General features: G+C 39.4%; 1 protein-coding gene across 2 annotated transcripts in view; it reads left to right on the top strand.

Moving 5' to 3' along the window:
• GOLM2 (golgi membrane protein 2) overlaps positions 1 to 16989 on the top strand; it is a 115943-nt gene that overhangs the window by 19848 nt on the left and 79106 nt on the right. For both annotated transcript variants that reach the window (XM_054452247.2, XM_054452248.2), the window contains exon 2: positions 13984 to 14038. In XM_054452247.2, the coding sequence (XP_054308222.1) occupies positions 13984 to 14038 (55 nt within the window). The remainder of the gene's footprint in view (positions 1 to 13983; positions 14039 to 16989) is intronic.

A 16989-nucleotide genomic window follows, 5' to 3' on the forward strand; every position in this document is an offset into this window, starting at 1 on the left:
ATCGAAATAATTCACTGAAAAGGTGATCTTTAGTAATTTAACAAAATGAGCAAGGGATAAGGACAGGAGGAACATAAATGAGGCCAGGAAAACTGGAAAGTGTGTTGTACCGTCACACAAGGTCAAGCAGTAGAATAGGAGAGTGTAATGTAAGGTACATGGTATTGAGATGTAGGGGAAATTATGTCTGAGTTAAAGCTATTTGGGACCAGAATGATGATGATTATTGTTATTACTATTTTATTGTGGTAAAACATCTGTAACAAAATTTACTATTTTTACCATTTTAAGTGTATAATTTAGTGGCATTAAGTACATTCACGATGTTGTGTAACCATGATTACTACCATCTATTTCTAGAACTTTTTCACTATCCCAAACCAAGCAAAACCTCTACCTATTAAGCAGTAATTCCCATTGCCCTTCCCTCCAGCCTGTGGTAACCTCTATTGTAGTTTCTGTGTCTATGAATTTGTCTATTCTAGATACCTCATATAGGTGGATTATACAATATGTGTCCTTTTGTATCTGGCTTATTTCACCTGGCATAATGTTTTCAAGATTTGTTTATGTCGTAGCATGTATCAGAACTTCATTCCTCTTTATGGCTGAATAGTATTTTATTGTATTGTTTATACCATGTTTTGTTTTTCATTCATCTGTTGATGAACACTTGAGTTGTTCCCCTCTTTCAGTTATTGTGAGTAATGCCTCTATAAACGGTGGTGTACAAGTTATCTATTTGAGTCCCTGGTTTCACTTCTTTTATGTCTAGCAGTGGAAATGCTGGGCCATATTCTACATTTAACTTTTTTTTAGAGACAAGGTCTCTCTCTGTCACCTAGGCTGGGTACAGTGGCATGACTGTGGCTCACTGCAGCTTCGACCCACCTCAAGCGATTCTCCCACCTCAGCCTCCTGAATAGCCGGGACTGCAGGTGTGTGCACCAAAACCACAGGCAACAAAACTAAAAATTGACAAATGGGATTACATGAAATTGAAAAGCTCCTGTACAGCAAAAGAAAACTATCAACGGAGTCTAAAGGTACCTACAGAGTAGGAGAAGATATTTGGAAATCGTATATTTGATAAGGGGTTAATATCTAAAATATATAAGGAACTTATACAATGTAATAACAATGAACAACCTGTTTTAAAAATGGGCAAAGGACTGTAATAGACATTTCTTGAAAGAAGACATACAAGTGGTCAACAGGTACAGTCATATGGAAAAATGTTCAACATTATTAATCATCAGGGAAATGCAAATCAAAACTACAGTGAGATACTATCTCACACCTGCTAGAATGGTTATTGTCAGAAAGGTGAAAGATAACAAATGTTGGTGAGGATGTGGAGAAAGGGGAACCCTTGTACGTTGTCGGTGGGAATGTAAATAGCCACTATGGAAAACAGTATGTAGGTTCCTCAGAAGTTAAAAATAGTACTATATTATGATCTGGCAATCCCACTTCTGGGCATATGTTTAAAGGAAGGCTACCAGGGACTGGGGGAAGGGGAAAATGGGATGTTGGTCAAGGGGTAGCTGAATATATATATTCAGATAGCCAGGTGTGGTGATGCATGCCTATAATCCCAGCTACCTGAGAGATTGAGGTAGGATCCCGGGAGTTAGGATCAAATTCCTTTGATCCCAGGAATTTGAGACTGCAGTGAGCTATGATTGTGCCTCTGTACTCCAGCCTGGATGACAGTACAAGACCCTGTCTCAATCAATCAATCAATCAGTCAATTAAAAAATACATACGGCCAGGCACAGTGGCTCACGCCTGTAATCCCAGCCCTTTGGGAGGCCGAGGCGGGCGGATCACGAGGTCAGGAATTCGAGACCAGCCAGACCAATATGGTGAAACCCTGTATCTACTAAAAATACAAAAATTAGCTGGGCGTGGTGGCACACACCTGTAATCCCACTTACTCGGGAGGCTGAGGCAGGAGAATTGCTTGAACCCGGAAAGCAGAGGTTGCAGTGAGCCGAGATTGTGCCGCTTCACTCCAGCCTGGGGGACAGAGTGAGACTTTGTTTCAAACAACAACAACAACAACAAAACGAACAAACAAAAAACAAACATACATACATACCTGGAAAAGTTCTTAAAAGAACATCTGACTAAAGAATATGGATATAAACTTTCCATACCAAATCCTGCAAGGTAGTTTTATAATTATACATGTTCTACTTATAAATCTTATAGATTATGCCACTGCCTTGATGCCACATGTGGTATTTCTTACCTTAACTGAAAAAGAGAAAACTATTTTAGAGTTTAATGGGGAAAGTTTCTTAACAGATTTTAGTTCCTTAAATGGTTCCCCTCCCTAAGAGGAAAAACATTTTTCCCCAAACATGTTGGGGAAATGCTTCCAATTAGAGAGGCATTCCAGGCACCCTAACTTTAATATGAATTAACAGCATAGTGTCTATATTTTTCAAATGAAATTCAGGACATGATGTCCGAAAAAGATTGCTTTTCTTTTTTTTTTATTATTGTGTAAGTATGTATGTGGTAAAAAACACATACCTTCAAAGGAGTGGGGAGAGACAGTCCTTCGAAGGGCCTGGGATGAGAACTAGAAATATTTGCCAACGTTAATGAACTATCAAAAGTCTTGATTATTAATTCATTCAAACATAAACCTAACATAGGATTGCTTTTTTGTGTGTGTGTGTGATGGATTCTTTCCCTGTCACCCAGGCTGGAGTACAATGGCGCGATCTTGGCTCACTACAACCTCTGCCTCCCGGGTTCAAGCGATTCTCTTGCCTCCGCCTCCCAAGTAGCTGGGATTACAGGTGCCCACTACCACGCCTGGCTAATTTTTGTACTTTTAGTATAGATGGGGTTTCACCATGTTGGCCAGACTGGTTTCGAACTCCTGACCTCAGGTGATCCACCTGCCTTGGTCTCCCAAAGTGCTGGGATTACAAGTGTGAGCCACTGTGCCAAGTCATTAACATAGGATTTCAAATCCTTGAAATTTAAAGTTTGTGAACTTCAAACTTGCATGTTCTTGGGAGAACGTAACAAGAAAGAGGTTAAAACTGCTGAATAAACTATAATTGTTCTCCAACTTTATCTGGACCTTTAATCTATTACCTCTTCCTTTCTAGCAGCCCTATGTATTCTTTACTTTCCTCCCTATCCAGCTAAGATTTTGTTTCAATTTAGTTTCTTGCCATTACCCTCTCTTTTACATGCCGATTTCAAGCACAGCTGCAGAAAATCATATAACCAGATTTGCAGGAATTTATCATCAGCAAACTCAACTGAGTTTTCAATAACACGTTACATATTATATTTCTCCAGGCAACACACCCTTTCCAACAACTTTCAGATCTCTGCCCTCCTTAGGCCCATTTAAAATTTTTCTCCTTTCTCAAGCTTAGTAGGTGATCTTGTCTCCTGCTTGACCAAGAATTGGACTGATAAAACTTTAACTACCAAATCTGTAGGAATACTTACATCTGTACCCATCTGTCTTTCCTCTTTGTTAAAATAAAAGAAGGTTCATCCATTCTCCAGGGCCAGCCTCTCTACCTGTTCTCTGTATCCAATGTCTTCCATCTTTTCAAAGACTTTGTAGAATTAGTAATCCAGTCCTCCTCTTATATTCAGCCTCTCAGTCTATACGTGCTCCTCAGCATTTAAAAAATAGTTGTCTGGCCTGGCGCGGTGGCTCATGCCTATAATCCCAGCACTTTGGGAGGCCAAAGCAGGCAGATCACTTGAGGTCAGGAGTTCGAGACCAGCCTGGCCAACCTGGTGAAACCCCGTCTCTACTAAAAAATACAAAAATGGCCGGGTGCGGTGACTCATGCCTGTAATCTCAGCACTTTGGGAGGCCGAGCGGGTGGATCACGAGGTCAGGAAATAGAGACCATCTTGGCCAACATGGTGAAACCCCATCTCTACTAAAATACAAAAAATTAGCTGGGCGTGGTGGCGCGCTCCTGTAATCCCAGCTACTTGGGAGGCTGAGACAGGAGAATCATTTGAACACAGGAGGTGGAGGTTGCGGTGAGCTGAGATCATGCCATCACACTCTAGCCTGGGCGACGGAGCAAGACTCCATCTCAAAAAAAAAAAAAATACAAAAATTAGCCTGGTGTGGTGGTAGGCACCTGTAATCCCAGCTACTTGGGAGGCTGAGACAGGAGAATTGCTTGAACCCAGTAGGTGGAGGCTGCAGTGAGCCAAAATTGTGCCACTCACTGCACTCCAGCCTGGGCTACAGAGTGAAACTCCATATCAAAAATAAAAAATATTTGTCTTACTTCCCCTTTCCAGGAAAATTTCTTGAAAAGACATTTTATCTCTGCATTTTCTGCTTTCATCTGCATTTTCTCTTCCTACTCCTGATAATTTCAGCATCTTTTCCCCAGCATTCTATGTTCTTGGCTTCTTATCTCTCAGTTTACTTCTTAGTCTCCTTTGCTGACTTCACCTGTATTCATTATTAAATGTTATAGTTCATAGTTTTCTGTCTGAAATCTTCTCATTCTACTCTCTTACTAAGTCATCATACTCACTTATAAAACTTGTTACACTTTATGTGCTAATGACTCCAAATCTGTATCCTTTATCCAGACTTCTCTCTTGTTTCTTATATATTGCTGTATCTTTAGGCCTTACACAGTGTCTTTCACTTAGCAGGTGTTCAATAAATGTTTCTTTGTGACTAGCTGACTGACTAAATAAGTAAACTTTATAGTAATTCTTTGTGATTCTTCTTAACAGACCAAGATCAAATCCTTTGTATCCCTAGGTCTAGCACATAGCGGGTACTCACTAAGTGCTTTATAAATGACTGATTGAATAAATAATGAATAAGCACCACAATAAAATAAAATTTCTTAATAAGATGAATGAGTGAATGAAAAAAAACTTTGTGCTGTTCATTATCGCCAATCAAGACCAAAGACCTTGTTTATTCTCTTTGAAAATGTAAGTGGGGGCCCGGAGCAGTGGCTCACGCCTGTAATCCCAACACTTTGGGAGGCCGAGGTGGGCAGATCACAAGGTCAGGAGATTGAGACCATCTTGGCTAACACGGTGAAACCCCGTCTCTACTAAAAATACAAAAAATTAGCCGGCTGTTGTGGCGGGTACCTGTAGTCCCAGCTACTCAGGAAGCTGAGGCAGGAGAATGGCATGAACCCAGGAGGCGGAGCTTGCAGTGAGCCGAGATCGCGCCACTGCACTCCAGCCTGGACAACAGAGCGAAACTCCATCTCAAAAAAAAAAAAAAAAGAAAAGGTAACTGGGTAGGCCAGGTGCAGTGGCTCACACCTGTAATCCCAGCACTTTGGGAGGCCAAGGCAGGTAGATCACCTGAGGTCGGGAGTTCGAGACCATCCTGGCCAACATAGTGAAACCCCATCTCTACTAAAAATACAAAAATTAGCCAGGCCTGGTGGTGTGTGCCTGTAATCCCACCTACTCAGGAGGCTGAGGTGGGAGAATTGCTTGAACCTGGTAGGTGGAGGTTGCAGTGAGCCAAGATCGTGCCACTGCATTCCACTCTGGGCAGTAAGAGCGAAACTCCATCTCAAAAAAAAAAAAAAATGTAACTGATAACTGGATATAAATTATGCTAAAACCTGGTTTAAGAAGACAGTAATTCATTAACAGATAAGTGAAAGTTGCAGATGTGGTTGGAATGTTGACTGCATACTCTGTGTGAACTTTGAGTAGTGAGAATAAAAAATGTTAATCACCTACCAGGTCTAGTATATACACAGTAGTCACAGACAGACTCTGGACTGGGTCTATTTGAGAAAGTATTCAAAACCTGCTGTAGGTATATGACTGAGGACACAGTTTCCTCATTTGCGAAATGGGGAAAAATAACTATGCCTACTTTCATAGGGAGGTTATGAGGATTAAATTAGATAATGCTTATAAAGCACTTAGCCTAGGACCTGGCACAAAAATAATCATTTAGTACCCACTTATTATTAATGCTATTCCATTTTGATCCAGCTGGTATAGGTGTTAACCATACTATAGATGAATAATTGCCAAACCTGGCTGCTTATCAGAATCACTTAAGATTTTTAAAATAAAAATTCCTGGGCCTTCCCCAGACGACTGAATCAGATTGGAAGTAGAATATGTCTTTTTTAAAGCTCCCCAGGTGATTCTGAGCATCAGCCAGGTTTGGCAGTTATGTTACAGAGATAGACTTGTCTCTAGAAATCATCTGAGTATGAGATATAATCAAGAAAAATATTTCTGGTGTGGAGAAAAAGGAGTCAAGAATGAAATCTGTAGTAAGCCAATTGTATATAACCTTTGGAATAAATGGTCATAGTTGTGCTGATTGCCCAAGAACAGACTGTAATGAAAGGAAAGCAGGCACAGCTGAGCCATTTTCAAGGTCCCCAAATGGAAAGAGAAGCAGAGCAACTGAGCTGTTAAGAGCTGCCAAAATTAATTTAGAGAAGCCACGTAGGATGGGGAAACATGAAAAGAACTTCAGAAGAGAGCTGGTAGAAAAATAAAAATGAAGTTTTTGATATTGCAGGAAGAAAGATTAAGGGAAAATAAATGAAGTAGCTGGGGATGAACAAGAAGTACTATAGGGAAGTATCGGAAAAAAGAATTCTTGCTGAGGAAAACAAATAAAGAACATAAATAAAGAACATAAAACTCAGGAGAGAGGTCTCAGGAAGGACAGTAAACACATTTTAAGAGATTCACAGGGAAAAGGCCAAACAGAGCAAGGATAATTGGCCTATAATAGATGGACTCAAAATCCCAAAGAAACAAGTATTACAAAAAGAGAGGGATAAGGTAAAGCCTAAAGGCAATGACGGTGATAACAAGGGGAAATAAATGAAGGCGCTCAAAAGAAACCTTGAAGAATAATTAAAATTGTGCAAATATGGATAAAGTATAACTTAAGGTAGGAGAGTGTGTAGTACAAAGAGTATGGGACATAAAAGTCTAGGGGATCATTGAGCAAACATTTATTCAGTGTTTATGGGTATCAGGAAGTTTATGTGTTGTTACCTGTCTGGAATATATTTAGAAAAAAAGTGAAAATATTCTGGAAGCATGATCAATTCAACAGAGAATATGTGTGGCAAAATGAAGATAACCTCTTTTTCTAATCATGTAATAGTAAGAACTCAAATTAATTTCTCAACAGCGGGGACGTTTTGGCAGTCATTTAGAAGATAAACAAATTCCTAATGACCACAAGGAAATTAAAACTGTGAGGAGAGAGCTGGGTGTGGTAGCCTGAGCATGTTGTCACAGCTACTGAGTTTGAGTCCAGCCTGGGCAACACAGTGAGACTCCATCTTTAAAAAAATGAAAAAACAGTGAACTATGATAAAAAAATGAAAAAACAGTGAACTATGAAAAGGAATAGTTAGAAGGGAAGTTAAGCTTTCTTTTGAAGGTGAGGGGATAGTGGTGGAGATAGTAAATGAAGGCTGTCAGAGGAAGCGTTAAAGCCAAAGGAGTTAAAGAGCTGGCCGGGCGCGGTGGCTCACGCCTGTAAGTAATCCCAGCGCTTTGGGAGGCCAAGGCAGGCAAATCACGAGGTCAGGAGTTCCAGACCAGCCTGGCCAACAGGGTGAAACCCCATCTCTACTAAAAATACAAAAAATTAGCTGGGCGTAGTGGCAGGCGCCTGTAATCCCAGCTACCCGGCAGGCTGAGGCAGGAGAATGGCATGAACCCGGGAGGCGGAGGTTGCAGTGAGCCGAGATTGTGCCACTGCACTCCAGGCTGGGCAACAGAGTGAGACTCTGTCTCAAAAAAACAAAAAAGAGCTAAAAGACCAGACTGGGCAACATAGCAAAACCCTGTCTCTACCAAAAATACAAAAATTTAGCCAGGAGTGGTCATCTGTGCCTGTGGTCCCAGCTACTCAGGTGGCTAAGGTGGGAGGATCACACGGGCTTGGAGGCAGAGGTTACAATGAACTGAGATTGTGCTACTACACTCCACCCTGGATGACAGAGGGACCCAGGTTGAATATATATATTTAACTATAGATTGAATTTCCCCACCTCCATTAAAAGTTTTTTTCAATGTATAAGAATATGAAAGAGACAGTTCAGGGAAGCTGAAGCCACTCACAGCCTAATATTTAAGAAGAGCATACCTCTAGCAATTTCAGAAGCAGATTTAAAATGGAGTACAGAGAACCTGGCATAGCATCATAAAAATTGATTTAAAAAAGTGAGACCCCCCCTCTTCTCTACAAAAGACAAAAAAAATTATCTGGGCGTGGTAGCACATGCCTGTGGTCCCAGCTACTTGGGAGGCTGAGGTGGGAGGATCTTTTGGGCCTGAGAGCTCAAGATTGCAGTGAGCTGTGGTCATGCCACTGCACTCTAGCCTGGGCAATAGGGTTTTTTAAAATAAAAAACCAAAGTGTTTAAAATGAATACTAAGGATGATGATGTTCTTGGAAGGGCAACAAGTACAAAAAAAGATATAGGTTCTGCAAATGAAGGAATTGGGAAGCAAAGTAAAATACAGGCTAACTGGAAGTTATTACTGAGCAGTTCTGAGTGAGCAAACTGATCAAATACTGTAGTTGTTGGTGTCAGGTTTTTTTTGCTTCCCCTGTAGCTTCCCCTCAGTGATCTCATTCCTATGACCTGGATTACCATTTGAATGTGAATGGCTCTCTGGTCGTCACCCGAGCTCCAGATGTCCAACTGCCTACTGAAGATCTCTTCTTGGATATGTCACAGATGCCTCAAAATCAATAGGTCAAAATCTCAAAAAATCATTTCCCCGATTCTCTCCCTGACCCCAAGTCTGTTCCTCTTCCTGTGTTTCCCCATTACAGAAAATTATATTCTTACTCATCTAGTCACCCCGATTAGAAATCTAAGCATCATACTTGATGTTTCTCCTTTTACCCCTGTATCTAATCAATTCCACAAGACTATTCTTCCCCTTTAATATCTCACATGTATTTACCTCTCTTTTCTGATTCTATTAGTTTAGACCAGAAATTGAAAAGACTTTTTCTGTAAAAGTCCAGACAGTAAATACTTTAGGCTTTGCAGGCCCTATAGTCTCTGCTACAACCACTGTAGCTCAAAAGCAGCCATACACAATATGTAAACAAATTAGTGTGGCTGTTTTCCCATAAAACTTTATTTGTAGACACTGAAGTTTAAGTTTCATATAATTCATGTATCATAAAATCTTTTGATTTTTTTCCTCCAGCTATTTAAAAAAGAAAAAGTAACAGTCATCCTTAGCTTCCTTCCCTACAAAAACAGGCTCACAGGCCATAGTTTGCCCACCCCTGACTTAGACCAACATTCTCACCTATAATATGGCAGTCGTACTTGGCCTCCCTCCTTCTCATCTTGCCCGCTCTGGCCTACTCTTCATGTTGCAGCCAGATTGACTTTTTAAAATTGAAAATCGGGACTGGGTGCGCGTGGCTCATGCCCATAATCCCAGCACTTTGGGAGGCCGAGGCGGGTGGATCGCCTGAAGTCAGGAGTTTGAGACCAGCCTGATCAATATGGTGAAATCCTGTCTCTACTAAAAATACAAAAATTAGCTGTGTGTGGTGGTGTGTGCCTGTAGTCCAAGCTACTTGGGAGGCTAAGGCAGGAGAACCACTTGAACCTGGGACATGGAGGTTGCAGTGAGCCAAGACTGGGCCACTGCACTCCAGCCTGGGCAACAGACCGACACTCTGTCTCAAAAAAAAAAAAAAAATTGGAAGTTGGATTTTACTACCTTGTTAAAAGAACTTTAAAGATTGACCATAGCTTACAGGATGAATCCATATTTCTTGGAAGACTCTTCATAATTGTGAACCTTACTTACCTTTCTAGCCATGTTTCTTACCAGTTCTCCCTAATTCTCTGTTGCAGCTACTGAGAATTGTTTATAGTTCCTAGAATGTTGTTTTTCTTATCTAAGTTTTAACATGTGCCTTGAATGCCTTTCCTCCTTATCTTCTCCCTACTTATACCTGGTTCCTGCAGGACTCATATCAGTCATCATCATCATCTCCAGAAGCCTTCTCTCACTCCATGAAGGCTGTATTAAATCCTTCTATTAAGTTAGCGCATCATGTCTGTAGAACCGAATGATAGCATTTATTTTACAGTATTATGATAGCCTATTTACTTGACTCCCCTCCTAAATAATAAGCTCTTTGAGTACATAGTGTTTGTCTATTGTTTTATCCTCAGTTTCCATTTTTCTTTTTTTGAGATGGGGTCTTGCTCCGTTGCCCAGACTGAAGTGCAGTGGCTTGATTATGGCTCATTGCCCTCCTGACTTCTGGGCTCAAGTGATCTTCCCACCTCAGCCTCCCGAGTAGCTGGGACCATAGGCATATGCCACCACACTTGACTAATCTGTTTATTTATTTATTTTTTAGTAGAGATGAGATCTCACTGTGTTTCCAGGCTGGTCTTGAATTCCTGAGTTTAAATGATCCTCCTGCCTCAGCCTCCAAAATGCTGGGATTATAGGCATGAGCCACCACGCCTGGCCTTCCAGCTTCCTGTATGATACCCCATAGTAATGTGTGAGTGGGGTTTTTGTTTGTTTGTTTGTTTGTTTTGTTTTGTTTTCATTTTTGTTTTTGAGACACGGTCTCGCTCTGTCACCTAGGGTAGGAGTGCAGTGGTGCAGTCACAGCTCGCTGCAACCTCAACCTTTAGGGCTCAATCAGTCATCCCACCTCAGCCTCTCAAGTATCTGGGCCTTTAGGCATGCACCACTGTGCCTGGCTAAGTTTTTGTATTTTTTGTAGAGAGGGGATTTTGCCATGTTGCCCAGAGTAGTCTCAAACTCCTGGGCTCAAGTGATCCTCTTGCCTTAGCCTCCCAAAGTGTTGGGATTACAGGCGTGAGCCACTGCACCTGGCCATTTTTTGTTTGTTTGTTTTACATTTTAAAAATTGACATATAATTCATGTACCATAAAACTTATCCTGTTCAAGTGTACAATTTAGTGCATTTTACTATATCTAAAATGTTGAGCAACCATCACCATGATCTAATTCCAGAACATTTTCATCACCCCCAAAAGAAACCTTGTGCTCAACAAAAAGTCACTCCTTATTCCTTCCTGCCCCCAGCCCCTGGCAGCCACTAATCTACTTTCTTTCTTTATGGCTTTACCTATTCTGTACATTTCATATCAATGCAATCAGATAATATTTGAACTTTTGTGACTGTCTTTTTTCATTTAGCATATATAATGTTTTCCAAGCTCATCCATATTTTATCATGTACTAGTACTTTATTCCTTTTTTATTACTGAATATCAACATTATATTTCATTATTTATTTATTTATTTATTTTTTGAAATAGGGTCTTGCTCTGTCTCCCAGGCTGGAGTACACTGGTGCAATCCTAGCTCACTGCAGCCTCAAACTCCTGTGCTCAATGATCCTCCTACCTCAGTCACCTAAGTAGCTAGGACTACAGACATGTTCCACCATGCCTGGCTAATTTCATTTTTTATTTTCTTTAGTTTTTGTAGGTCTCACTATGTTGGCCAGGCTGGTCTTGAACTGTTGGCCTCAAGTGATCCTCTTGCTTTGGCCCTCCAAACTACTGGGATTCTAGACATAAACCACTGTGTCCGGCCTTGCTGTATATTTTAAACTTCATTCTTCAAAGCACCCAGGACTCTGGGGAGAAAAAAAGAGGGACCCCCTAGACTCCTTCTCTTTCTTCACCTAGAACATTTATATTTTCATCTATTTATGGACAAACTTTTATTTTAAATTTGAAAGTCATGGGCTCTCAGATTGAAGAATATACTCTACCTGGGACTGAAAGATACTCCATGGTCTTTTTACTCCATTTTCCTTTCCAACTCTTCTTTTCATGTGCTGCAGTCAAACAGTATGTTGATGGAGTCTTGAGGTATATCTCATGCTTTCTTGCCACTGTATCTTTTCTTATACCATCTCCTCCATCTGAAATGCCCCTTTCCCATCTGTTTAAATTTTTACCTAACTTTCAATGCCTAATTCAGATATAATCAATTCCATGAAGTTTTCCCAGATCTCTGGATTCTTGTAGTAATTATACTGCTTTAGATGGTGCCTTGTCTAATTCCTTGAGACTACTCTCATGATTTCTTAGTTGTTTTATACTTTCCCATCCAGTGGCTTGACATGGGATGGTGGGGAAATGGGGGTTGGGGGTGACTATAACAGATTGCATGGGCCAGGCATTGTGGCTCACTCCTGTAATCCCAGCACTTTGGGAGACCAAGGCAAGAGGATCACTTAAGCCCAGGAGTTCAAGACCAGCCTGGGCAACATAGCAAGACCTCATCTCTACTAAAAATAAAAAAATTAACCTGGCATGGTGGCAAATGCCTGTAGTCTCAGCTACTCAGGAGGCTGAGATGGGAGGATTGCTTGAGCCCTGCAGATGGAGACTGCAGTGAGCTGTTTTGCCACTGCACTCCAGCCTGGTCTGCAGAGTGAGACCATGTCTCCAAAAAAAAAAAAAAGTGGGGGGGGGATAGCATGAGGGAGATCTTTGTGATGATAAAAGTATTCTGCATCTTGATTGTGATGGTGGTTATACAAATCTGCACATATTTTAAAATGACATAGAGCTATACATTCATATTGTACCAATGTCAGTTTCCTGGTTTTGATGTTGTACTGTAGTTATATAAGATGTACCCATTGTGGGAAATTATGTGAATTGTGTGAAGGTTACCTGGGACCTCTCTTTGCTATCTTTGCAATTTCCTGTGAATCTGTAATTAATTTTAAAATAAAAAGTTTAGGTTGGCCATGGTGGTTCATGCATATAATCCCAGACTTTGGGAGGCTAGCAGGAGAATCACTTGAGTCCAAGAGTTCAAGACCAGCCTAGGCAATATAGCAAGACCCCATCTCTGCAAAAAAATATATTTTTAAAAATTAACTGGGTGTTATGATACATACCTGTAGTCTCAGCTGTTTGAGAGCCTGAGATAGGAGGATAGACTTGGGCCCTGGAGGTCAAAGCTGCAGTGAACCGTGATTGCATCACTGTACTCCAGCCTGGTTGACAAAGCAAGACTCTGAAAAAAAAAAGTTTAAAAATATATTCTTCAGGCCAGATGTGGTGGCTCACGCCTGTAATCCCAGCACTTTGGGAGGCAGAGGCCGGCAGACCACTTGAAGTCAGGAGTACGAGACCAGCCTGGCCAACATCGTAAAACCCCATCTCTACTAAAAATACAAAGATTAGCTGGGTGTGGTGGTGCGCACCTGCAGTCCCAGCTACTTGGGGGCTGAGGCAGGAGAATATCTTGAACCTGGGAGGCGGAGGTTGCAGTGAGCTGAGATCACACCACTGCACCACAGCCTGGGCGACAGAGTGAGACTCAGTATAAAAAAAAAAATCATTTTTCCATGGTGCTACTTCTGATTAATGTGAATCTGCCTGTGCCTTCCAAAGTAAAGTTACTTTGGGGTAGACAAGAGATGTATTTTTAGTGATATTTTAGTTACATTTTGCAATTAGAACAAACTTGTCTAAAGCAGTAACTGAGACAGAGTGGTTGGTTCCCTGTCTATGACGTCCTGGCTTATCCAAGGTCTTATTTTAATTTTTAAGTTGACTGGTAAGCCTTTGAGTCATGTTTTGGTATACTTTTAAGTTCTTAGTATTCTTATGTACTGGCTCCTAGAAGACAGTGACCATAGCTCTGAGTTTTAGAAAAAAATCATTATGTGATGTTCAGTTCAAACTTTAAAACTTTTAAAGTTGTTACATTGTTTATCGATTGAAATGAATTTTCTTGTGCAAATTTAGAGTAAGCATTATAAGATCAGAATTTAGTGCTGATTTTTTTTGGAAAGAGGTAGAATATAAATAAATAACCAGAGTTTTTCATTTGCATTTATGATCAAGTTCTAAGTGAATATGAACCAAAAAAAATGAGCAAAACTACATATTTTTTAGTGAAATGAAAACTTAATTTTTTTTCAGGTTAAACTACAGAACAACATATCGTATCAGATGGCAGACATACATCATTTAAAGGGTAAGAACCTTAATTACAGATTAAAGATAAACAAAGGTCTCTAAATGCCTAAAATTGTGAAGAATTAAGAAATAGTAAATTAGCCAAATGAAATACAGTTTTCTGAACAAACTCCTCTGATGGTAAAACATGTATCCTTTTGCCTTAAGATATAATAAATTATTTAATGATGCTTTATATATGATAAATCCAAGTTAAAATTTGAGATCTATTTCTTAACCTTGTGCTATAGACAGAGTTATGCAATGAAATGTTCTTAAGAGAATACTCAAAAAAAAATTGAGCTGTAGCTTCAGAAGCCACCAAATTTCTAGGGAAAAGGTGAGAAAGGTTCCCTCTGTACTGTGTCCAATCTGCTAAATTAATTCATTCAGGTCTAGGGATGCTTTGGATAGAGCCTCCAAGCTTAATGTTTTAGATACCCTGGGAACAGAAAGAAACCTGGAAGATAGATCAATATATAATAAATAAATAATAATAAATATAAAAATATACATACATATTTTTACTTGGATGAAGTGATAAAGAGGTACTACAGCTTTTATGGAGAAAAAAAAAAGCCCTACAATCCGTTTATGTTACTTCACGCCATCGCTGTTGGCCTTTGAAGTTTGGGATCTGAGGAACAATCCTCATCTCCCTCACACCCTTTGGTTATAATACTGTATTTTAAAATTTTGCATGCATTGTCTCTAGGTTTATGTACGTGGGTAGTACATGCTCTCTAGCTTCATAAATATCCTTTATTCTATTATCCTTTTGAGCCTCTTTAGATATACTTAGATAATCTATTTTTATTGTCCTCTCGAAGTAGCCAACCTTAGCTGGCTTTGTAATGTAGTAAAATTTTTCTCCTTACCTAGCACAATCAATAGGAAGTGTTTTTGTGTGTTGTAACCCTAAAATAAGTTGTTGATTTCCTATTATCCATGATTTAGAACAGCTTTGATTTTCTGTTAGAAATGCTTTCTGGGTTGTCACATGGGTTTCTGTTGCATCTGTGTTCATGTTGTCCTCTTTTTGGCTCACCAAAATATATTAGGATGACACAGAAGTTGCCACAGTGTCAGTGCTGCTTCCAACTTGCAATTTTTACAAATGCTTTCACTTGTCATCAAAGTATACTTCTTATTAAATGTTAAGAAATACTATTAGGGCTTATTAAAGCAGTAACTTAATGCTTATTAACTGTTTATTAAATAGATCAGTTGAATAAGAAGTCCTGTGGCTTCTGTTAGTATATGTCAACAACAATGACAACCTATGTTACTGAGTAAAAATCTTTATTGTACCATATGTGTTGGAGTAGATCTTGAGATATTTTGAAATTGTGTATGATACTCTTCAGCAGAGAAAAAGGTCTTGATTTGTATGTGTAGCTATAAAACTTTTGGTTTCGAAGCTTGGACTCTTAAATTTGCATTTAAAAATTCAAAACTGAATTTCAATAATGTGATTTTTGCAACTTGGAATGATTTCTACTGAACAAATTTCTTGAAAACTTGCCTTTTATAGGCAAGTTTTCTTTGAAATTAATATCTGCTATAGTAGAATTAATAGACACTAAGACACTTGAGATGGTTTATATTTTCTTGGAAATAAAAGAAATGAAAGTTGGTTTTTCTAATCCTTGAGATAATAAATTGACATTCTACTATCAGATTTATTTTGATTAGCTTACCTTGTTTTTATGTCTGTTACTGAAAGAAAGTTCGAAGTCAAAGTTTTCTAGAAGTAATTTTCTTTTTTTTTTTTTTTAAAGCTGGCCCTAGGCAACCCATTTCTTACCTATCCCTAATCTTTTGAAGTTAAACTAAGGGAGTACAGCCATGTCTTTCTATAACATAACGTGTTGCTTTCAAAGATAGAGCATCCTGTACAATCAACCTGACTCGTGTTAACTTAAAGAGTTCTGCTACGGTGACCTGGAGCAGCCACGCTAGACAGAATATCTCTGGGTTCATATAAAGAAAACACATGCCAATCAGTCAAAAGTAAAATTGTTTTTTTTTTAACCTTTATTTTAAGTTCAGGGGTACATGTGCAGGATGTGCAGGTTTGTTACATAGGTAAACGTGTGTCATGGGGCTTCATTATACAGATTATTTCATCTCCCAGGTATTAAGCCTAGTATCCATCAGTTATTTTTCCTGATCCTCTTTCTCCTTTGTTTTGCTTTCTGGTCTGCTTACTTTTCCCCTTGCAAATCTCTGTTTTGACCCACTGGAAATCACCAATTACCTCCCTGCTTTATGATCTTTCTCTGTATTCAAACAGGAAATAATCATATTTTACATGGGCTAAAACTCATATTAATGTTTTATTTTTCTTTATCAATTGTATTTTAAATCTTTTATCTGCAATTACAAAGGAAAATTTTATTTCCTGATAGATGAATTTCCAATACCATCAATGGGAAGCTTTGTGAGGGGGCGGAGAAGCCATCCAAGAATCTTAAAATCATACTAAGCCTCAAGTTCATTCTGAAACTATTTCAGGTATTTTACAGCATAGCCTGAATCAGAAGGGACTGTAATCTTTTTGTTCCCTTTTTCCTGAGGAGAATGAGTCCTAAAGATCACCAATTGAAGTCTCTTTCTGGTAGTTGTTAAGTTTTGTTTGTTTATTTTTTAGTTACAGTTTTTAAATTTAGCTTTCAGTTCTAGAAACTATCCTGCCTGAGCACAGGTTTACTGAACTGGCTAGTTCAATCCCTTAGCCACAAGGCTTTTTGCTGCTGCTTCCTACTGTGATCTCATTGTCTCTATAGAATCAGCATTCATAGCTGGGGCCAGGGTTTCTGGTACCTCTGGCCTGCTGTATCTTAGGAGATGGAGACAGGGATCAGGCAACAAGCTGAAAGGGTTTTTTATGGCTACCTGGCCACCACAGATCCATCACTTTTATTTGAAATGGGGGGTAAATCAACCATGTTTACATATTGGAGAATT

This window comes from Pongo pygmaeus, chromosome 16, assembly GCF_028885625.2.
Source record: "Pongo pygmaeus isolate AG05252 chromosome 16, NHGRI_mPonPyg2-v2.0_pri, whole genome shotgun sequence".
Taxonomy (NCBI): Eukaryota; Metazoa; Chordata; class Mammalia; order Primates; family Hominidae; genus Pongo; species Pongo pygmaeus.